Raw genomic sequence first — 24256 nt, 5'->3', positions numbered from 1 at the left:
CTTTATTTGATCAGATCTTTCAATGGTTACATTATTAATGTTGGGTGTGCCTCGTGGTCATCTGGCCTTTTATGGTGGCTATTGATTGGACGCGATTGCTCTTTATCAAAGTGGCAGTGTTAGGGTAAACACGGCCTTTGTGCAGTCTAAGCTAAATTGTTGGAGGCTAAAAAAAGCATGCCGAGGTTAAAGTGGCTAAATTTTTAGTTACAGGTACTCATCCTCGTGTATTATTTATTTTTTTGGGTCAATTGATGGATAGTAACAAAACAAGTCTTCGAGCCTCACGTTAAGAATTCAGCCCCAGTATTTATTCATTCTGTACTTTGGCACCAAAAAAAAGCGATGGTTTAGCATGCTGTTGCATACAATAAAGACTATTAAGGCCATAAAGATGGCAGGTGGTGTCGATTTAGAAAGGAAACACCTTGAAAAAAAAAAGACAAACATTAAAGACTTCTTCATTTGATACAACCCTTGTCCTGAATATGATGCAAGACTTCTTGAACAAGAAAAGAGTGATCTTTACTCAGATAGTCTGAGATGATGTAACTATATATCGATCTAATCTTGACTAATCACGAGTTGTGCTAATAGGGAGGGGACGTGACCGTTTGATAAACAGACTGATAACAGCTCCACAGGCAAAGGTCACGAATACACATGCATGGATGAACACTTTGCATTACCACACACGTGAAGCCCATGCACGCACACACACACATGTGCCAAACTACACAAGGATCTCTTTGATCACTGTAATCAGCTTGATCAATGGCATCTATATCAGCGTTGATTGGAAATACACTGGTAGCCTCAATTTTTGCTAAATGTGACAGAGCAAGGGTAAGCTAGCGGTAAAGCGGAAAAAAAAAAAAAAAAAAGCAAACCTGGAACATCCCCCGTTCCTCTACACTCTCACATTTCGCAGAGGGATCGAGAGAGTGGTGGCTAACGATAAAAACAAATAATGAGATACTGGCAGAAGACAAGTGGAAATATTGTAGCCTCAAAATGAGGGAGGTGAAAGCAGGAAGAGTGAACGCATCATCTCTGATTCTCCAGAGTTGTAGACGGAATGAAAGGGCCCGTTTCTGTGCGGCGAGGTGTTGTGTTACACAGCTCAGGTAGTCATTTCACAGCAGCCTTTGATCAACAGACAGGAACAGCCACTGCCCAGACACATTCACACACATCACACGGGCAAATATCCAGAGTTTGCAAACACACACCAGATTAGGTCGATGACTGTCCAGATTTGAAAGCCAGTTATTATGAATGGTTTATTTAGTCTGAAGCTCAAAGGAATTCTCACTAACGACTCGATGCGTCTTGTATCTAGATCCGAGGACACGGGACATTCATGGAGACCCGGATGAGGCAGACGAAGATGGGGATGAGCAACGTCTGCCACGCAGTGGTGGGAAAGAGGAAGATGAAGGGCAGGAAGAGGATGGGGTGTTGCAGTGGAGCGGTCCAGGTGAGTAGAGCCCCACACGTTGAGTTCAGTATCGCTCTTAATGTCCTTGACAGTGACCTTGGCATTCACTGTTGTTCATGTCATTGCTCCTAAAATGTGCAACTTTGAAGATCTCTTGGACAAGAAGTTTGAAGTCAATTAAATGATCACGTTCAAATGATGGTGTAAATTGTTGTGCTATCCCATGGTGGCGCCACTGTGCTTTCCTGAATCCTGCCCTCTGTCCCATTAGTTCTCTGCTTATAAAACCATAAAAAGGATCATGTGATTGCCTTCCTGCTTCATCACCAAGTTCAAAAGATGTTTGAATGAACATATAAAAAAAAAAAGCTTGTCGTAAAAAAAGCATTTCTGCTTCATCCCTTTTGTGGATACTTTTAATATATCAACTGTCAGAAAGCAAATCAATGTAAACAAAAAATACACGTTATTGCTATGGTCACTAATCTATCTGACAAAATGGTTTCTCACGTTTTGCGTCTCACCTTAAAATTGTCCATCTGAAGCAGCCATGACAGTTCACAATTCAGACATGTCTTGTGTATTTGCTTTGGATCGTAGAGGCACGCACTTTAATCAGCATTCGACAGAAAAATAAGGAGAAAATAGGTTTTGCATAATAGCCTAAATCGTCGTCATCAGAAATCAATTAAAAAAATATATAAGAAAAAAACATTCTCTTCTATTGTGTCACCGTCTTCCCATGTCCTTTCGGTTGTCCTACCTTGTCCCTTCTACAGATGTGAACACAACAGGGATGCAAATGTATTCAACTCATAAACAACAACAGAAAACAGACACACAGAGCTCGAAGGAGATAACACGAAAAATACCTTTCTTATCGAGGTTTGTTTATTTTGCTGTTTCTTTTGTCTTCAATGAGTTAAACAGTGCACAAAGATTAGCACACCATTTCTCACTAGTTCCTTTTCAAGCTGTGGTTTTTTTTACGTGTTTGCATGTGTGTGTGTGAGTGTGTGTGCGTATGTTTTAATTCCTCCAGTGGGGAAGAGAGGATGTGTTCATTATCGTCCTGTCCCAGCCTTGTCCTTTTAACAGTAATTGGAGCGATATTAATTGCTGCGTGGTGGCTGGTTGATGGTAGCACCATGATGCTGTACTGATATGGTCATTCGTGTTTTTTTTTTTTACCCCCCAACACACACACACACACACACTCCTCCACGCAAACTAACTGGCGGCTGAGCGAGGTGGTGGAGTGGGGGAGAGAAAGGGAGAGAGATAGCCCCTCTATCAGCTCCGGAGCAGGCGCTGTCTTTATCAGGAGCACGATTGGCAAAAAGGAAACTTTGACCAGTCTGAATTTTTCTCTTATCGTCAAGCCTCCCCTTCCTCCATCGCTCCCTTCCTCCATTCATCCATCCATCCACCTTCTCCTCCTCTGGTCTCTCCATCACTGGCTGGCCAACAACTCCGCCAACCCGTCTTTCCTTCGCTGCTTCTTTTCTTCTCTTCTGGCCCGTCATTGTGGATAAGTGCCACCAGCCAATTGTACTCTTGTCCATACAAAATACTCATCATGTATCAGACACTTCCCATAAGCGCATGAGAGAGAAAGTGTGTATTGGCTAGAATGGAAGTAAACAGGGTTTTATCTCCCCTGGGAGTGTTGGCATTCCACTCGTTTCTCATTCTTGTTGATTGTAGACACTGGCTTTAGGGACGAGAAGTTCCTAGTGTTTAATCTTATGGTGGTTCGCCGTTTACGTTGTGTCGAGTCGCTCGGGAGTGTCAACATTAACAACCCTTAATGCTGTGTCACAATGTTTATAGCCCGTTAACTTATTAATAACTACTAATGTGAACATTATAGAGTTGAATCCACTCTCCTTTAGACACCGGTTGACCTCTGATATGATCATGGAGGGTATTTTTTTTCCCCAAATGGAAATTGAGTCATTGCCATTTTATGTAATATTTTAAACCACAAGTGCATGAAGAACTGTGAACATTTTCGTGTTAAATGAATGATTCTTTTTAATTCTGTGGTGAACCTGCAGAAGGAGTTAATTGTATTTGCATGTCAGCTAAGGCGCCACATTTAAAGACTAAAATGGATGTCCGACTGAATTATACTGAATTCCATCATATCAAAATACGAATTTCAGAAGCATTCCGCTTTCAAAGTTCCACTTGAAGGTTCCACTTGAAGGCACTGGACAACAAATGTCCTTTTATTGCAGTCACTATTTCTAAGGAAGGGCATTTTCTAATAAAGTACACCTACCGCCGTGTTCCAATGCACTGAAATGCAATCATATACAGATTACAGATTATATACAGAAGTCACTTACTGCATAATGCAGCCAGCTGGAGCTCTCTTAAAAAATTGTTTTTCCTCGTTTGCTTTTTTTTTTGGCTCTCTTTCAATGATCTTACACTGCCACGCAGACTCCCATTCCTTATTTGGCATCCACCTAAGCTTTGTGTGTTTTCCCCACAATTCAGTTTATTTTAACGTGCGGGGATTGTTGAATAGCAATCTTGTATTTGCCCTTTCTACTGTAACCATATGATGTCTCTTAATTTATCTAACTGCCATTGCCAGTGATCAGGGACATTTTTAATTTCTTTATAATTAATTATCTCCTTTTGTTACATACAAATAGTATTTGATCACTGGAGAGCATTTTTCATTCAATATATTCGACACTGTTGTATGTGGTACTCTAAACCGCTTATATTAATTTTAGACTGTCGTCAACAATTTTCTTTTCATGATTACTTGCTGCAGAGTGAGGAACAAGACAATGACTTAGTGGCCTCTGCCGATATAATAAAATACATAAATTAAAGTAGTGATAATTCAGAATGGATTAGTGAGTCCAGCAATTTTCACTTCTCGGATGTGTACTCTATTGTGAAACAATCAAGATGACATCTGCCTGCTGCAGCACTGTGTGTGTATCTGCGTGTGTGTTCTCGTGCCATTTTGATCGCGCACTGGCAGCGAGGTGCCTTAAGAAAGGTCTAGGTGGGAGCCGCTCCCTATCAGGAATGATATGATTTGCTAAAGCTGCCATTTTTAATCTACAGTTTGTCCATATTGCATGATATGCAAAATAAATGATGAAGTGAAGGGGGAAAAAAACTATCTTTCGAATGACCTTGCAGGCTTGACGGTTCGATATTTTCTCCCTCGCAGCTTTAACTTCTTGATATGCAAATGGTGTCACAGTAATCCCTTGTCGTTTGCTAGCTGGCTGCCTGGCAGTCTCCCCACTTGCTCGCCTTCTAACGCCATTGTCAGTGGCCAAAGACAATCTCCATCGAAACAGTAAAAGTGCTTCATGTCCTTACTATACAATTGCAAGCTGATGAACAACACAGTGATGAATTATCAAATTCACAAGCTCTCATAAAAAAGATAACCTTGATGTCTGTGGTACAAACCTGTGAGGTCAAACTGCTATTCCCAGTTTCCGCTTGTTATTATAGATTTGAATATGAGAAGCCATCGTCATTGATGGGGCAAATCTACACCGCTGACGAAACGTACATTTGCACAATTTCACAAAATGGAAATGAAAAAAAAATTCAACTTTTACCATTATGATAGACCTTAGATTTGTTATTTATAAAATCATGACTATAACAATATCTGCCATTCTATTACACTTGTAGTATGATAATACCTGTCATTTTATTAACACATTTTAGTTTTCCAATTTCATGATGTGTAGCAAGGATAGCCAAGAATAGCCTCACGGGGCCCTTTAAAGATAAACGGCCTTTGAAAGTGTCAACTATGCAAGCAAGTCAGCCAAGTAAGACATATCGTCCAGCTTGGCACTTATCCATCTCAGCACAGGGTTTTAAATTACCAGCGTTCCGCCGGCTACTTTAATAAGCACGAGTAATATTTACTAGGTCCTGTGGAAATTGCATTATCATACTGTATACAATTCCATGCTGTATATGGACACATGAGGATACATTCCATTTGTCACAGTCAGTGATACTTTACATCCTCTTTTGCCTTACAAAAATAAGGCCCGCACTTGTAGAGCTAAAGCCAAGTACAGCTTTCATGATCATTTGTTGCCAAGACAACTATAGGCAACGCTTGGGGTTGATTACTTGTTGAGCCTTGCAAACGCAAAGTGCACCCGAGCCCTGATAAACAGTGCAAGCTTTATTTCCTTTCAGCAGCACTTCATCACCCAAGCCGTTGAATTAATTGAAAATGCAGTGAATGTGCTCACAGACACATTTCAGGGAATAGATTTATTTTTTTGTATGTTTTCGCACTTGATGACACCCATTTATTGATATACAGTACATTTTCCGTGGTACTTTCCCTTTAAAGGGACAGGTGAGGTGAAGGTGAGGGAGCGTGGCCCTTATAGAAACGGTGAGGAATAAAGAATATTGAGTTTAGAGCGCTGAGATAATGAGGGGTTTAAATGGGTGAGGGATTAAAGATCAATGAGAGGCACAGATGAGGGGTGAGAGATTTAAGAGAGCCAATTCAGATAGCGAAATTAGAGGTGAACGATGGGAAGTGGCTCGGGTTCAGAGTTGGAAGGCTGAGGGAGATATCATTTGTCTCGATGCTGCTGTTAAATGAAGTACCTTAAGTAGATCACATTTCAGCTTGGCTGTCAATTTAATATTCTCTTTTATCTTAGCCGTCCTCGAAATGGGACATTTTTGTAGAGTTGGAAGGAACAGATGAAGGAACATTTTGATTGATTTTAAGATCTTTTTTTAAATATATATATTTTCTTGGTTCATCTTCGTTTTGTTTTCAAGTATTTTTGTGGAAGGACCAAAACTCAAGTATACTGGAAAAGAGTGCAGTTCCAGAATAACCGTGAGCTGCATGAGAGTTGAGTTGACCCACATCCATCCATCTCTTGCAAACGTGGAGGTTACTGGGCTCCGACTGTCTCCTTGCACCATATCTCCAACCAGCAGACTCACTTGCATCTCAGGTGAAGGGTACCACTCTGCTAGCTGTCAATTTGAGATGTCAGTCGAAATGGCACAGGATGCTGATTGGCTGTCACACCACCAGAGGGCTTGTCTTGTCACTATGGGTCATACTTGAAGGAGATTGGGAAGTTTGGCTTGGAAAAATTGTCTGTAAGTTTCCCCTTCAAGATTGAAAACCCGCAATGGCTACTTCTGTGATTTGAAATGGACACAAGTTAAATACAAAATACAAATCTACTGAAATTAACAAGGTACTTGCCTATTGTTGTTATTGCCCTTGTTTTTTGTTGTAAAATGTCAATGTTTGGTAAAAGAAAGGTTGGGAGAAAATTATTTAGTCAAGGTTACCAACTTACCATCATTATCATCAGTATCAGTTTTGTCCATGACGATGTTGTTTAATAATTCTGTTGAACTAGAAAAAAAGGCAATGCAATATTATCATTTGTATATTTTCTTTCATCAGTTTGAAAACATTTCAGGCTTTCTTTCTTTTTTTAATGAGTGGCTGCCAACATTTTAGCCTACCCGTCATGTATGCAGGCTTTTGTTGCTCAGTATCATAAGTACTAAAACATTGTTGTTCTATGGCCATCATAATTGGCCATCATAATTCTGCGATTCAAATGAATAGATTATTTGATCAAATCCTTTCTATTATTTTTTTGTACATGTTCTGGACATCTGGATTGATATCAGTGTCGTACTGCCCTGTGAGAACGTACGTATGCACGAGAGGTCTTAGTGGATTTATCACACTTACTTATCGCCGATGTTCTTGTTTTCAAACTAGTTGAGACTAAAGAAAGCACAGGTGCTCGTTGCAGCCAAGCAGTAATCTACAGTCGGCACATCCACTTGTTTGGCCCAGATGGTATTTTGGCCTTGAACAAATGTTCATAATGGCAAATGCCTCATGGAGTGCTTCCATGTTCCCGTGATCTTAACTTCATTTTGTGACCAGAAACCCCATTTCTGATCCATTTGAATTGAGGTTAATTGTTTTTATGATCCTTAATTGCAAATCAAATTCATACCCTTCTTAGCCACACAACCCTCAATTATTGCCATAAGATCTAGTCATCTTAAAATTGATATAAAAGATTCCAATTAAATAAAGCACCTCTCCAGTCGAGTCACAGGTGAACTGTTGCCTGACTCAGCTTACTATAGGTGAGAAGCAAGGTATTAACTGGACTGGTCGACATCGAATCACACAGCCGTGTAGAAAATTCTATGTTTGACTTTTCATTCAGTTTACACATGCATAAGAGAAAATCGAGTCTTTCTGGTCAAAGTTCATTTCTGGTCATTTCAGCTGCTAAACCATGTTCTGTATTCCTCTTGGCTGCAGCCCTTGCCTTTCCTGATATGACTGACAAATGATGCTCTCTTCTCTCCAACATCTCTCTCCAGCCTGTCTGTGAGGTGTCACTCACCTCATCCTTTCCCAAGACACTATTTGCTCATCATCTCTGATGTTTCTGTGGCATCCAGAGAATATGGGGGACCTACGAAGTTTATATCATCACAACACTCAGCCGCGGGCCTTTAAATTAACAAGTGAAGCTCCTCTAGCATAAAATTACTCATATATTTTATTTTATATAAAAAATAATTTACTATTATGGGTGATAGGCATTAATTGTTTTTACAAATCGATTAATATAATTCAGTGATTCAAACAATGTGAATAAATCAATGAATATCAAACCACGAGTACAAATGAAGAACAATTGCAGCGAAGATCTCCGCCTGGCTAACAAAGACACGCGCGAGGCTTCGTTGAAGAGCGATGAGATTGTGCCGCAGTGGCATAACTTCTTTGATTTTGATGTCTTGGCCCCATACTTGCCTTTGCTCTGTCAGTTAATCAAATACAAATCAGCATTTAAAATTCCACATGGAATGACATACCCAACCAGAGGTGCAAACAATTCAATGATAAGGCAACATGATGTGATTTTGAAATGATATATTCTATAAATTCTTGTTTTCAAATGTATTACTTTTGTAGGCAAAAACATTCAATAGCTGTAAGGGGTGCAGGCTATACAAACGGTTGCTGCTCTATATGAATCGATCTCACTAAAGATTGGCGGGTCAATGCCTTCAAAGAATAATTGCAATAATCATCCAAACTCTAAAATCTTCTCCTCTTCAAAATCAAAACTTCTGAGCCACCATTAAAGCACTAGAGGCTTTTGTCCACAGTATCTTTGCACTCTTTCTAGATATGGACACGGTCTGTCTTTAAGGGTCCCTCTCATGTTGTCTTCGTTTGTTCTTTCTTCCCTTTCTGGTTGCTTCTATTTAATTGTTGAACCTCTAAATGACCCTGAGCATGTCGAGCGAGTCTGTCACTCTTTAACTTTTCTATGTTTCCTTTCCTGACCGCTGCCGATACTGGTTTGATTGAAACATCCTTTTTCATTGAATGCCAGAAGGAGTTTTTAAAGCAGACATGAATTAATTATCAGAGTCACATAGCATACAATTAATTTTGTGGCTTTGCCTCAATCTTTTTCCCCCCTCATTCTGTCTGTGCTTGGAGAATGTCAAGTAACATTTTCTAATTAATTTATGTGATTATCAGGGATAGTTTCTAGAAGGTCGTCACTTTCAATTTGTGACAGGCTACAGCTGAACAAAAAGGGATGGCTGATGAAAATGGAGGCCAGGGTGTGATTTAGCGACTGGCTGAAATCCTAAAACACATGCTTGGAGGGACTTACATTGTCTTGATCTCTCCGATTCAAAGTTTCACAGCTGATTTACTCTTCACCCAAGTCACAAGAGTGACGCTACTCGAAAGATCCTATTAGCATTTCTGACTCCGGAACAATGACTGACTCGTTATTAACGGGTTTGAAGAGAAAAGGTTCAAAGACGACATCACGGACTCAAAGCTAGCAACTCGGGCTGTAAAGATGGACATTCATGCTGCAAATTACGAGCAACTGTTATCAGCGAGCACGCAGCTACCTTCGGGCGAGAGGTGGGGTACACTCTACCAGAAACCCTTTCACACCTATGGCCAATTTAGATTCTTCAATTAATCTAAGAAGCAGGATTTGGGGATGTGGGGCTGATACACATAGATTATTTTCTTAAAATAATATCACATACGTAAATAGAACATTTAGTCTGTTCACGAGTCTGCTATCTTCCATGTTTTTTTAGTTTTGTTAGGGTTAAGTGCGTGGGCGATGTAATTGCCCATACTACAGCGCTTACTGTTGATCAAGACAGATTTTGCCGTCTTAACTAATTGGCTCGGCCGTGCAGTTAATTTATAAACCGAAAGACAGTATTGTAAACTAATGTGCACATTACTAGCATGTGAAAAAACACAATAGTAAAGTTATTTTTGGCATCCATACATCATGTCATTAAATGATGATACTTTATATTATAATGATTGGATGGATGGATTATAATTAGGGGCATAACAAAAAAATGTTTTGAACTGGCAAACCTTTTTTTTTAAGATGTGAGTGCATTGAATCAAACCGTATCTAATCGTTCCACTTTGGACTATATCGACGTAGATGTTAAATTGTCTTTTATTGGAGAGCGATATCTAGGAAGGAAATGGAACTTTTACAGTACTAATAAATTAATTCCAGCGTATGTAAAATTACAACACAAAAATTAATTTCGTCAAACCCTCTTAAACTGAGCCAGAAAGAATGTCAAAAGCAATCGTAATCCCCCCACTGAGTTGAACCAAATCAAATCGCTCCACTTTGAAATCAAACAGTCTTTGAATCATTTCACAAGCCACATATCGAAAAGCGTATCGAATCGTCTTTTGTGGATTTGTGGAGTACTAATTGTAATCAATCTTTCAGTACCAGACTATTGTATGGATTGACAATCCAATTACATTTCCTTAATTTTGACCTAAATTAAGCGTGACTCTTTCCCTTCTACGCTGAAACAGCCTACTGTGGAGTGCTTCATTTTGAGTTTCTGTGATATAGTGTATGTTAAAGTCTGTATCCAATGGCACACACATTAACAAACTATTGGTAACAACATACTAAAATGTGCCAGCACATCTTTCATCAACAGATTTCAAATGTGATATTGTGGTTGATAATGGGATTTTCACGACAAGGTCAAAGAATAGTTGTTGTTCTTGCTGCTGTCAAACAACATCTCACCAGCAGTTGATATGAACACAATTTTTTTTTTTCTGCTTAATGTCAGTGGCAGCAAGGTAACTTGGTCCGTCTTCACTTCCTTCCTCTTCTGAATAAAAAGGCTTTTATTTTTTTTTGCCCCTTTCATTTTATCTTTCTTTGCATATTTGTGAATTTGCATGTTTGCTTCTTGCTCTTTTCTGGTAGTGTATGTATTTTGTAGATAAAAGTTCAGCAGTGCAGTTAAGAGAAATTAGTTGGGTAAACAGTGGTAAATGTCAATGATAAAGTTCTGTTGAAGCTCATCTGATTAGCGAGGCTACGCAGGTGTCTTATCTTGACTGTGCAACAGAGGGTAAAATGGAAATGATTGCGTGGTCCTGAGCAGTAGATGCCTATCCCAGAAATGCGTATCTGCCACTGAGCTCATCCTGCTGGACTCTCGGCTGCAACGTGGAAGATCATGATGAGAGAATAACAAGGAGAAAACGAAAAGCAATTAGACCTTTCTTGTTTTTTCCGATGATGCCTTTTATAGAACAAAATTGCCGTGAGAGTTAGAAGGAATACAAACATCATGTATTTGAATACTTTTGTAAGCTTTAAAAGTCTATTTTAGCAGTGTTAAGTGGTGTCATGGGGATTCACTATAGTACCATTTTGACATAAACGGAAAAAAGTGAACTTAGGGCATGGATCAATCTGCATTAAATTTAGGAAATTATGTTTTGGCTCACACGCATTGTGACATATATTGGCAATTAATGTTTTTAGTCAAGCTAATTTAGTGTTAAACATTGAAACCACAATTGATGGATTTTCTTTGCTCCTACAAAATGTTTTTTTCTGTCATCATTTTCAAAAATATTTTTGAAATGGCTGATTTATGTGCTCTTGTTCACTTTTTTGCAATGTGGCAAAAAGTTCCTGAGTGAGGGACCAAGCAAGCATTACTCAGAAACGTCTTTGATCACAAATAGAATTGGACTATGTTAACTATGTTGTCTAAATTTACCTCATTACTATATTACTATATTAATTTCTTAGTGTAAGAAAACGAGAGAGAAGGACGGGTCAGGATTTTACTGTGCAAATCCACATAGTTTAACCCAAAACTATTAGTGAGGGGTCGGAGCAGCACCTTGATAAAGATTTCCTGTTGTACCGTGTCAAAAAATCAATAGCTCTGCCGTGATCTTCTCATTTGATATCAACAATAGTCCTTTCTAATCAATTAGCTGGAATAGAGGAAAGGATCAGTGTGGGGTTGCTCCTTTGTGAGACTCATTACTTTGTAAGCTGTCATTTAGTAAAGACGTGTATTGTGAGATAGACTTGCAAAGCCTTCAGTGTCTTTTTGGTCATCTGCATTTGACAGTGGTTGGTTGGTCAAAGCATATTGGCTAATATTCAATTAAAAAGATGAGAGTTAATGTTAGTATAAAAACAGAATTTGTCCTAATTTACTCTCATACTAACATGTTTCAGAAAGAAATGAAATGTTCATTTACAGGCCTCTTAAGATGGAAATGGTTTTAGCCTTTGGGTAAAACTGCAGTTTCTATTTCTACACAGAGTCATGGACAGTTTCCACACAGGAGTAGATAAGTAGTAGATTGCATTCCATTTGGAAGTTGCTTTTTTTTTTTGCTGTCGTTCATTTAACTTTTCTTGAAAGAATTCACTTATATACAAGTGCCTAAATCATTTGGATGAAATTTGATAACGTCTCGTTGCTGACGTACTTTACTTTCCATGGAAACACCAATAATAAGTTATAAAAACTTACTGGGGTTCTTATAATTTTTTCAAAAGATGATGATAATTATAATCAGTTTAACGATTGAGTCAGATAGATTGTATAGATGTATATAAGATAATATCCTTACATCATTTGTTATTATTATTTGATAAATTCACACTGAAAATTCCTATTTGGAGTAAAATATTTAAGTCACAGTAAGATAAGTTACTGACATGATTGTAAACAATTCCAATGTATGATTTGGAACTAGCCGTTCATGAATCTTTCAAACATACTGTGAATCTGTAAGTCATCATCATCCCCTGACAAAGATGGAATGGTTAACATTATAACAACAAAAATAATGCAAAGGTGCTGCTCAGGAAGTCCACTCAAGATCCCATCTTCCAGGATTTCCTTCACACAATGGTAATGTCCCCAGCTCTTTCCAACCCCCAAATCATAGTTAATCGCGTCATTTGTTTAAATTAATAGCAGACTGATTGTTTTATTGTGTTGGCTCAGCGCAGACCTGGGTGCTACACTGGCTGCTGGAGCATCCATATTGATAACGCAGTGTGTGTGTGTGCGTGTGCATGTGTGTGTGTGCGAGAGTGGTTTTTTTTACATTGTAGCAGAGCTGTTTTATATTGATAACAAGCCCATGCTGTCTTGTGTGTCTGTTCTTTTTTTTTTGAATGGGTCATCAAGCAATGACAGAGAAATAGTGTGTCAGCCGCGCACAGTTTGTGTACCGTTTATGGGGATAGTATCATACAGTGCAGTGAGGGTAGCATGCAGTCATATTGATAAGGACTGTCAGGTTATTGCTCAGGTCTATGGTGAGCAAGGGGGGTAATTAAAAGGGATTAAGATTTTTGCAGGCCTCATGGTATCCCAGCAAACACAGTAAACCTGTTGGGATTAGCAAGACGTAGTCATTAGTGGAGGTGTTCAAACCATCCGAAAAGAGTCTTTTATTAAGCGGACCTCCTTGACAGGGACATAATCTACATTTGATTATGCTGCTTTAATTAACCTACTTGGTTCCATCATTTGCATTTATTTATTCACTATGTACATTGCCTTGTGGTTTAATCAGCTGAATAATGATAACAGTGATTCTTAATATGAAATACAGAAAAGTTTTTTTCTAATTATTCTGTAGGATTGTAGCCTTTTGGGGGCTTTGTTGGCATTGGCTTAGATCGAATCTCCTGGTCATATGTGCCATCAAATCTTCAACATTTCTATTTTTGTCCTTAGAATTGTCTGCATCAAATTTATAATCTTGATTTTTTATTTTTTTTAAAGTAACAGAGGTGGGGACTTCAATTCATATATTTATTAAAATGTGCAAAAATAGAAGAACACGTTTAGTGAAGAAGTGATTTCAAGTTATTGTTTTTTTTCATCTTCTGATTGGTTAGTAATGTCTGACCTTTAAACTAGGGACATGGTTGGTTGAACAGAGTGCTTCTTTGTGGAGCACAGATTTCTAAGAGAACCAAGTTCAGTATTTCAACTTATATTGATACCAAGAGTCTCATATCATCTAGAGAAAATGTATCAATACTGTGTATCATAAAAACACAATCCTGCCCTACAGCTCTTACTGGATATTTGATTTTCTCGATCCTTGTTAAACTATGAGTAAATATTATCTGAACTCACTGACCGTTTTTCTTAACAGATTTTACCTCTAAACATCAAATAGAACCAGTTGACTTCAAGTTTGTTCATTTTAAAACAATTTTCCCATTAGAAATAATATTAAGGTCATTATTTTGTTCCAGACAATTATTAAAGCTTTTTAGATTGTGCCGGTACTAATTGTTAACATTTCAGTACAAAGGGATGTTAGCCAACTTTGATGACACTTGATGATTTTTTTTAGATATTGCTGGAATTAATAAATTGTCTGTGTGTCTATAGGAATCATTTAAACATTTCTTAAGTTGTGCGGTTGCTTCTTCAGTCTGCGGCGTTGTGAAATTCATCTTTTTATTTGACAAGCTTGTTTGGTCATGTTCATATTAGTCAGTCCATTATGCTTTCAGCTAAGTTATACTTTGAACCAAATAAATGGTAAAATATGAAATAAAATGTTGACGTCACTTGATATCGCACAAAATTTGGCCTTTGACGTATGTATTCCAAGAAATTTTTGGTTGTACTGCAAAATGTGTCACTTTTGGGGGCCTTCACCTTCAAGGTTTCACTTGTCTGATCACGATACGTAATTGTTGAAATCATAACCATTTTGAATGAGAGTCATTGACTTGTAGTATGGAAAACAAATGTATATTGTAATATTTACATATTCCCAAACAACTATTGGCTAGTTTGATGAACCTGTGGATATATGCATGGAAGCACAGGAAGATGTGTTTACACACACTATGAAAGTAAGGTGTGTATTCATCCGTAATAACTGACAAGCTCACGCTCTTGTTTATAAATTGATATCTGTGTTGGCTCACTGAGCTCAAATTTTAGCCCAATTTCACAATAAGGGTCAATGGAGCTGGTCAGCTTGATAAGACGACTGTGTGGTGAGGATCAGCCAATAACACAAAAACAGGCTGGGCATTGATGGACTGCTGTGATAAGGAGGGTCACAGTGGCCAAATAGACCGTCCTGGAATATAAGCGCCTGGACGGACATTGGACTTAAGACAGTGATGTGAGCAGGTTAGGCTGACTATAGGAGTCATTTTGGGTTGGCTCTTGAAATAGAACGGATATCTGCTGTTTATGTTACTCAACGTTAGGCCAGTTTATTTATTTTTTTTGGTCGTCTTTAGAGCATACTAAAAAATACACTGCCAGCACAAATCTAAGTTCATGGTGTCATATTCAGCAGGGTGACAGAATAAAAAGTAGAATTGCTTATTATACTGACCAGGACTGGTACATTGGGTGAGAGGGCACATGAAGGAGACAGCTTTACATTTTCAGGCGCTTGATTTTCATAATCCATACAGTTGTCAGTATGCAGTTTTTATTGTCAATTAAAGAGAAAGTGTTATCTTTCCGAGTATTTAACCACTGCTGCACGTAATTAGCTGAGCTTTTCATACATTATAACATCATTTTCCTTCTCAAACCATGCTTATGGACCTCCTCATAAATCTGCCCCCTCCCGTCCCTGCACCAACACTCCCCTCCTCCCCCCACCAACTGTGGGAAAGACATTTTATCAGCGTCTGTCCGTTGTTCTCTGGTGGGGATAGATACAGAGAAGATAGATGAGTGTTTTGACATGGAGAGTGTTAGACAAACACTCTTATCAGGCCCAACACTTTAGACCGACCCCCTGAAACAGTCTCCTGAACCATGGATGAAAAAAGGCAGAATAAGAAGAGGAAGGTGAGGCTGAATTTGGATGTTTTTTCATTAGACAAATATGAAATGACCATAATGAGAGAGCTTTTCCACTGAAGGGACCCTCCTACTCAGCTGGTCACAAATCTTCAGATCTGCTGGAACTTCTCGAAAGTACAGACCACTCCCACAGCCCACTATCTGTCTGGGATGCGGTGTGCTCCGACCGCAGCTGTCACTGCCATCCTTCTAGTTATCACATAGAGGAAATACACAAAAAGAAGCTGCTGAACTGAGCCAGAAGTCAAGCTGCTCAGCTCACATCAAACGCCCCCTGCTGATGAGCCACGGACTGTTTGGTCAGTGTGCTGCTGGTGTTACAGCTCCAAGGGTTCAAGTCAAGTTCAAGTCAAATGCCTTATTTGTTTTTCAAAACCTCTCACGTGCTCCCGAGTTAATGTGATGTGTCCAGTAATCCAACAACTCACAGATATTATGTCCAAAGTATTCATTTCACAATAAATGTGGTCATTAAAACTCCCACAAGCACCTCAACATAACAATAAGAATTTTCTACATGGAAGTAAACCACAATGCTAATAGTATTAATGCTTATTTAAATGCGTATACTTATAATGTCACTGATGCTAATGTAATGCTGATGTTCTTCTCATGACAGATGAGCTGGAGCTCAGTAAAGAAGGCAGTGGAAGAAAGGTCGTCGCTCGCAGGGAGCTCCATACAGACACAATTTGGGGACCCTACCCTGGAAGCCTCCAGTCAGACTGCAGTGCAAATGATGGTGCATCAGAGGTAAGGACTCGAACCATGAAGGTCCAAATATATTATGTTATTGATGTGAAATTCAAATATGATACAGTACAAACAGAAAGGCTGCAGTGAATTTGTTTATTCTAATTGTTTAACTCTTAAAGGGGAAGGTAAGTCAAAAATGTTCATCACGTGACCAAACTCCAGAAAACGTGTGAGCTGTTGTTACCAGATTACTCGGGTGGTCAGATCGTTATCTGTTTTCCGTATGCACGTCATTGACATTGAAATACAGAGAGTAATGATAGAATAATACTGCAACATTAAAAACTTGTAATACGAATAATAAGTACTAATATTATAAGTAATATTGTGCCTCAATAAATTAAGAGTCAGGAAGTGTTCCTGTTTTCTTTAGTGGTGTTTGCTCATTCAATTCACCTGGAGGTTTGAACACAAATGTACATTGGTAATACAGAGATTAACAACTAATTGTACTTTAATAATGAGATGTTAATTTTTTATCAAAAAGACGTACTCAGCTAAGAAAGCAGACATTTTTTTATATGTTCTTCTTTTAATTATCATTTTTCAATCAAATTACACATATTAATAGTGGGAACATATTGGCAATATAGATTTAATTTTTTTCCATGTCTGTAAAGCAATTTGATTCTGTAGATAATTTTATTCGTGGTGAACTGTCTGGGTTTGTTTATTTCTTTATTTCTTTACTCACTCACTCACTCACTCACTCACTCACTCACTCACTCACTCACTCACTCACTCACTCACAGTAATAGTTTTCTTTGCAAAATGTTTGTTTTCTCTGACAAACTACAATTCCATATCTGCAAAACAAACCAACGTCCGTCACTGTACTGTCTTCTACCCAATCATATAGCGTGATGCCATCAACAGGCGCAGGCCCCTTGAGCCGATCTGACCACCTGAGTAGATCTGGTACATACACTGTGATTGCTTTTTATCTGAGCCCAAAGGCACTTTGATTTCATTTACCGCTGCTTTTAGGCAATGTCACTGTCAGAGCGCAACAGAGCGCAGGTTGGCAAAATAACAGCTGGTAGGTCTGGTCATTTCAAAATCCGGGGAGTCCTCGTGTTAACAATTTTGGTTGTATTGGGTGTGTGCTCTGCTCCGATAATCTCAACACAGAGCTTCATATACAACAATTCTATCAATGTCCTCACAGACACAAGTGTCACATGAAATCTCTCGAAATTGAGGAATAGAAATTCCAGAATACACACTGAGGTCACCCAGGTCGGCTTTCTTTTTTTGATTGTTGTACCGCGCCTTTTGGTCCCTATAATCAGGACAAATCAGAAATTAACACACCTCAGGCAGAAGGATAATCTTATCGGGACGGTTTTATAAGACATAAAACAGCTGGGCGTTTGATGTCTTTGTCGGGAAGGGGCAACGTCGGGACGACAACAATAACCCGATTGTCTCGCTGTGTATGCCTGACCAAACGCATGACATTGAACTTGGCAATGGAGATTATTTAATATCCAGTTGCTTTCCACTTTGGTTTGGGTTCTGGAGACTTGCTTGATATTTTCCTTTAAATCGTAGGTTGGATTTTGGTGTTTTTTTGAGACTGCCTAGGGATATTTATCAGTCTACTTTGCAGAACATTTAACTAGTTTGTGAAACAATAATGACATTTTTGTATGCATCGTATGGCTGGGTGATTTTTTAATTTTTTTAATTTTGCAATGCTTTTCCTCTCAGCCTGTTCTTCACACTCTACATCAAATCATTCTGTCATTGGGACAGAATTTGTATGGTGTGGTTTTCAGAAACACACACTCGGTTGAGACTGCCTCCAAGGTGAAGTACAGTAGAAGTGGTTTTAATTTGAGAGGTAGATGGTCACGGGTCAGATGTGCGTGCGTGCATGCGTGTGTGTGTGTGTGTGACCGGATGGAGCCCTATCTGTTATTTTGCATCATGTGCAAGTCCATCTAATCATACCAAGCTCATGCCGGATGAGGCTTCCTGGTACGGAGTGAAAACTATTAAACATGCTCGGAGAGTATCATGTTAAATACCAACTGGTCAGTCAGGCAGTGCCTAGTTCACTTTTTGACTGAGGCTCTCTCTAGTTAAAGCCGGTCATTTACCTCTCCTCCCTTCCTTCCCCAGACATCCGCCTGTCTTTTATCTCCGTTTGGCGCCATCCTCCTGGACAGCAAACCCCAATGATTGATTTCTATTTGATAGTCTCTCATTTCTAAGATTTTATTTATCAGGAAGCATACAGATAGTGTGTGTGTGTGTCCGTGTGCATTTGATCACCCATCACCTTTTGTTCGTCTCCCTTCCTACTGTCCTATTTGTCCTGTAGTCTGTCCTTGAAGGCTTGTATTTGTATGATAAGTATTTAAAACTCAGCCTTTAATACTCATGCTCTTTCCCTCTACCTCATTTTATGCTTCCCTTCTATCCTCACCTCCTCCCATCCGTCCGAGTGGACTGAAGGAGTGAGGAGTCGGCCCTTCAGTATCTGTTGGCGATAGCCGTCGCAATCTCACATTCCTCCTGTTTCTCCGCTTCTCTCTGTATCCTCCCCCCTCAGCTTACTATCACTCCATCCCTACCTGGGTCAGCAGAGGTCAGGGCTATGCTAAAAAAGAGAGATGTGCACATGTAAAGCAACCTGAGAATTTTTTTAATTCAGTTGTTCTAAAGTTGTTTGTAATGTATTCCAAAACACTGGTCTACCACTGAGTCATCCGCATTCTTCCCACTTTCAACTTGATCATCTTTTTTCATCAGAAAACACATTTATTTAGTATTTAAACTATAATACAAGTGTAAAATAAATCAATAAATGACTTTTAATAGTACTGTGTGAAAGAAATAAAACACTTAGATTTAACTAATGACAGACGAGCAATGTTGCCATGGTTATCTGGAAAAAAAGTAACTTGTTTACTGAGTTCATGCTTTAAAACTAAATTAGTTTACTGATTATTTTAAATGTAACCAAGTTAGGTTACAAGTTTCTTCGATAGTTACTTTCAGAAGATACCAACGACCTTGCTTAATAATAATGAAACTTCAGTAATTAATCCATTTTGCCATTTATTTGGAAGTTTATTTTGACGGTGACATTCATGAACAATAATTTTAATAAAATAAATTAAAAACACAATAAAAACAACATTTTTGACATACATGTATATCTTATTTCTTTCTTGATCTCACTTAACATAAATGGGCTGCTTCACTCAACATAATTTTTTTGGAAAACAAAATCTAAAGTAAATGTAATTGACTAATTTGTTAATCAATGTAATGGCAAAACTAGAAATTCAAAATGTTTATATCTATAAAAATTAGCAACTGGCTGGCTACCAGTTCAGGACGTAGTATGCCTTTGCATGTTCCCTCTATGCTTGTGCCAAGATGTCCTACCACCATTTCAAAAACATGTATGCTCAGCTCAAAAATCGAAATGGTTGTTCGGCAGACAGATCAGTCTAATCACTCTTTCTTTTAAATCGATTTATTATATTCTGACCTATCTTCCCTATTCCTCAGCCAAAGACCTTGCCCCCCCATTTCTAGGAAAGATTGGCACACCCCAGCCCATGATGCCCCTTCTGGCACTTCTCTTCCCCTCTCAACTTATCCGTCAACAAATTTGCTTCGTATTTGGCCCAGCAAGATAACCTATCAGTTCAGTAGGAGGTCTACTTAGCAACACTACCCGGACGGGGAAAATTTTGTGTGAGCAGCAGTATGTTTAAGTTCAAGTGAAGATGCTCCACGCAGATACATATGACGTATTTTTTATCTTAATCAATATATGGATTTGCTGCTGTTTGTGCGTGTTGGTGTGAGCAGCCGCTATATGTGCTGGTTATCATGCGGGTAGCAGTGAGCTAAGAAACAGATCTCCTTCATTAGATTAGCAACGTGTTAACTGGCCTGTGTCATATGGAAATCCTCCCATTTGCATCTCTTGAGAAAAAGGCGTAAAACCATTTATCTATTTAAACATATTCTAGCTGATATGGCCGGTGGAGTTGCGAACAGGCCTATGATAATGTTTACTGATGGACTGATCACATGGCTGCTGATTCCTCCCGTTTCTGGTTGAGTGAACAACCAGGTCCTCCTTGGCAAGACTCCCATGGCAACCCCACAGTGAGCCATTCATCTGATTGGATCGAATATAACAAATCTGATTTTAAATGGTCTCCTTTTTTGGATTGGATCCAGCTTTAATTAACTGATAGTAGAGATGCATGTCATTGGACCAAAGTTTCAGCTTTGTTTTGAATTGAGATGGATAGAAGTGATGATGCGGCAATGCCATAATCTGCGCAGAAATTCATCCGTTCATTCGTGAGTTGACAGACGTTCAAAGCAAAGTCTCGAAACGCCCGTGTACAACATCATTCCTATTGTTCTCTCTCCGTCAGCACTTCCCAAAGGCTCACGCATCACACCAATCCTGTCTTTCTTGGAAAGGCAGCCTCAAGGCACGATCCTAGAAGGAGCAGAGTAGTGGAGTTCAAAACGTTATCACGCGCAAACGTCTTTTCATCATGTTTTAGAAACAAGCGTTCGCACTAATCCCCCAATAATCTCTCCAGGAGAACTTGGGCGATAAGGCGCGCCACCCACGGCTTTTCAAACACTTTTGGGGTAGTCTCTTCCCACTCTCTCTATCTCTGCTTCTCTCTACCTCCACTACTTTCCTCATCCCTCCACTTCATCATCACTTCCTGTGCTGGAAGGACACGTGAAGGTGATCACCTCCTTATCCTCCCATGAGCGGTCTTCTTTCTTTCTCTTTTTTTTTCATCTGAGCCAATTTGTTTATGTACTGATTTCCATCTTTGCCTTTATCTAGACTCATCAGCAGTTTTTCCTCTCTAGCCGTCTGTCTCCTCCGCCCATCAAATTAGAATGTTAATTAAAATTATGCTCCTTCATAAGATGACAAATCGATGTTTATGGTGAGACACCTTCTGTGATGCCCCCCAGAAGAGATGCAGCAGTTAGATTCTTTGAAGGAACAAAACAGCGAGAAACGGGCATCCAAAGTAGTAATCAAATATTATTTTCCAAGTTTTGCCCTTGCTACTTTCGCTAAGTATTTTTAGCTAATGAAAACCAAATTGGTCTGTTCACCTTTTGGCTAGTGGCTCAAAGAAACTCAGAGAGCATGAAAACATTGCAGTCAAGGATCCATCCAGTGTTCTTCCCAAGGAGAACCCCCCCCCTCAATCATTGCCTTTTGATTTTAAATTTAAACGCTCAGGACCAAGTTACAAAAGTAATCTTGGGCTGGGGCAACCTGTAAAACCACAGCTTGACTTTGGCTGTCTGTTTGAAGAGAGGGAAAATGAGATGGCGATTATTGGAAAGAGGAGAAAGAAAACATCTGGAGAAAAAGAAAAAAAAATGCTGTTAATTGGAACAAACTATGCAAGCAGACGTATCACGTGAAAGAAGGAATGTTGAGATGTCTGAGGATATAAAAGAGGAAGATTCCGGTATCTGCATCCCACTGTCATCTGCATCGGCTCCTGCCTGGTGGAGGAGGAAAGCAAGTGCAAGCGTTAAGCCTGCCTCCTCCATTTTCTATCTCGCTCTCATCTTTGGCTGTTCAGGAGCTCGCTCTCCAAGAGGTTCTCATTTTCCAATCTCTTGTCAAACTATCACAAGTTTATATTTTTGCATGTCATTTGCTTGCAGCTTGTCTATGAAAGGAAATTCTTCTTCCATTTCGACTGCAAAAAAGAATCTAAGTGTGTATTTTGCGTGTGTTTTGTGCCAGAGTGTGTATTTGGATGGGAGAAGTGGGAGTAGGTTTCAGATTTTTATCTGCCTTCCTTTTCTTCTTTGTATTTTTGGAGGATTCACACAGTGACCTCTTTGTTTGGGACAGTGAGTACAACCCTGTAACCCCCCGGATAGGGAAGGAGACTATTTCCTGTAGCAAGAGGTGGAAGAGAAAAAAGAAGAGAGAGCGCTATGATGGAGATGAAGGGGACGAATGGGAGTTTGAGAGAGGAAGAGAATGGGAGAAGGCTTCATAGGAGAGACAGTGAAAGGGGAGATGGGAGGAAGTGGAAAAATCAGAGGATGGAGTGATTGGTTTTGTGAAGGAGTGAATGAATGAATGAACAATGGTTGAAATGGTTGGGATAGGATTCCCAGCTAAAGAAACACTAAAATGATTCAAAATGGGAAATAAATTCAGGAAAATGCTTCCAACCTCAAGTTTGAATATTAATTAACCTTTGAGAAATGTTTTTTTTTCAATGCTGTTGAAATATGGTTGACTCCGGGAAATGTATCACATTGCAAACAAATACGCAAACTGCAAGTGGAAATTGAAAAAAGAACTGCGACAACGACAGAAGTAAAAATAACCTTTGCCAAGTGATAGACGTGCCGACAAAGCAAGAGTCTTGATGCTTGTCCAAATTGTTTTGTCTTTGGTCCAGCGCATGTAGCATGCCTCTGGGTACAGGGAATTAGAAGTCATTCTAGATACAAAGCTTCGTTTTGACGATTGGAATTTTTGGGTGGATATTTCTTGTTGTGCTTGTCATAACAGCTGTCAAAAATATCCAAGCCGTCTCTGAACCATACTCATCAACACAAAACATCCATCACTCCTTTCTGGGTTTTATGGAAAGCAAGTTGTTACATGCCACTTTTTTTTTTTTTTGGAACCGACGCATTCCAATTTTGGATTCAGACAACTGCATCATTAACACTTGTTAAAAGATGATGATAAAATCTTTTCATACTGAGACTTCCTGAGGAGCTGGAGAGTAACTGCAATCCCAAATAGCAGGCGCTAAATTACAGTACCTACATGTTGGCGGTTTTGGCAACAGGTATGAAAATGATCTCGACTACTCTGTTGTCATCATGAAATATGTACTTGAGAACCACAAGCACAAACCAAAATTTAAAATCATGGAACTGGAAGTCTTAGAAGAAAAAGCAAATCATTGTGTTACAGAAAATCCTGTTTGGTCCAATAATTATCAGGAAGCTGGCAACCGCATCAAAGTCACATATTTTAAATCGTTTGTACAATAATCGAGACGAGTACACGGGGAACATGCCAATATGAAACGAAGAAGTCTCTTTGGTTTTGTTCAAGGAAAGTTCTCGTCCCCGCTTTCGTCATCTTCCAGTTTGGTACAGATTGAGCGAGAAAAGGATAGAGAGCAAGGAGGCATTCTGATAGTGAACAAGAGAATGGAGGAAGAAAATGAAGAAATGAAATCAGCCTGGCATCATTTGCATTCAAGTTTTATCAGCAAAGGAGGAGGGTGTTTTGGGGCCTGATAAGGAGAGAGTGTCGTAGGCTGTGCTAGAGGTGGAGGGGGTTGGTGGAGACGTGCGAGCTTGAGTGTGCTTACAAATGTGATGCATGAATTGACTTTAGTAAGTGAAGGTGGCTTAGAGTTCAGTTCGGTGTGTGTTTGTGCCGGAATACATGTTTGAATGTTGGAAGAGCCAAGACGTGCTGTCGGACGTTGCGGAGATGTATGCGTGTGTGCTGGGGCTGTGGGAGCGGGGGGTTAATATCAGACCAAATAATTAGATTCGCTATCGTCTCAGCAGCAGCAGTGCGAGGATCAGGCAGATTAAAGCCAGGCTCAAGGCTAGTTAATATTCATGAGGGGACCAGGGTCCGGGCTTAGACTGTGGCTCAAAGACTCTCCTCCGGCTGATGGGGCTTAAGGCAATGCTCTCCACCAAGCTGTAGCGGAAAGGCCTGACTGATAGATGGAGAGCTGCGTTGACAGTTAAAAT

General features: G+C 39.4%; 1 protein-coding gene across 1 annotated transcript in view; it reads left to right on the top strand.

Annotated features, from left to right (window-relative positions):
* The window catches only part of zfpm1 (zinc finger protein, FOG family member 1), a 70021-nt gene that overhangs the window by 36003 nt on the left and 9762 nt on the right, over positions 1-24256 (top strand). Inside the window, exons 3-4 of the mRNA XM_049724213.2 lie at positions 1343-1480; positions 16338-16471. Of these exons, the coding sequence (XP_049580170.1) occupies positions 1343-1480; positions 16338-16471 (272 nt within the window). The remainder of the gene's footprint in view (positions 1-1342; positions 1481-16337; positions 16472-24256) is intronic.

This window comes from Syngnathus scovelli, chromosome 6 (genome assembly GCF_024217435.2).
Source record: "Syngnathus scovelli strain Florida chromosome 6, RoL_Ssco_1.2, whole genome shotgun sequence".
Taxonomy (NCBI): domain Eukaryota; kingdom Metazoa; phylum Chordata; class Actinopteri; order Syngnathiformes; family Syngnathidae; genus Syngnathus; species Syngnathus scovelli.
This window is presented reverse-complemented; position numbering and strand designations above follow the sequence as displayed.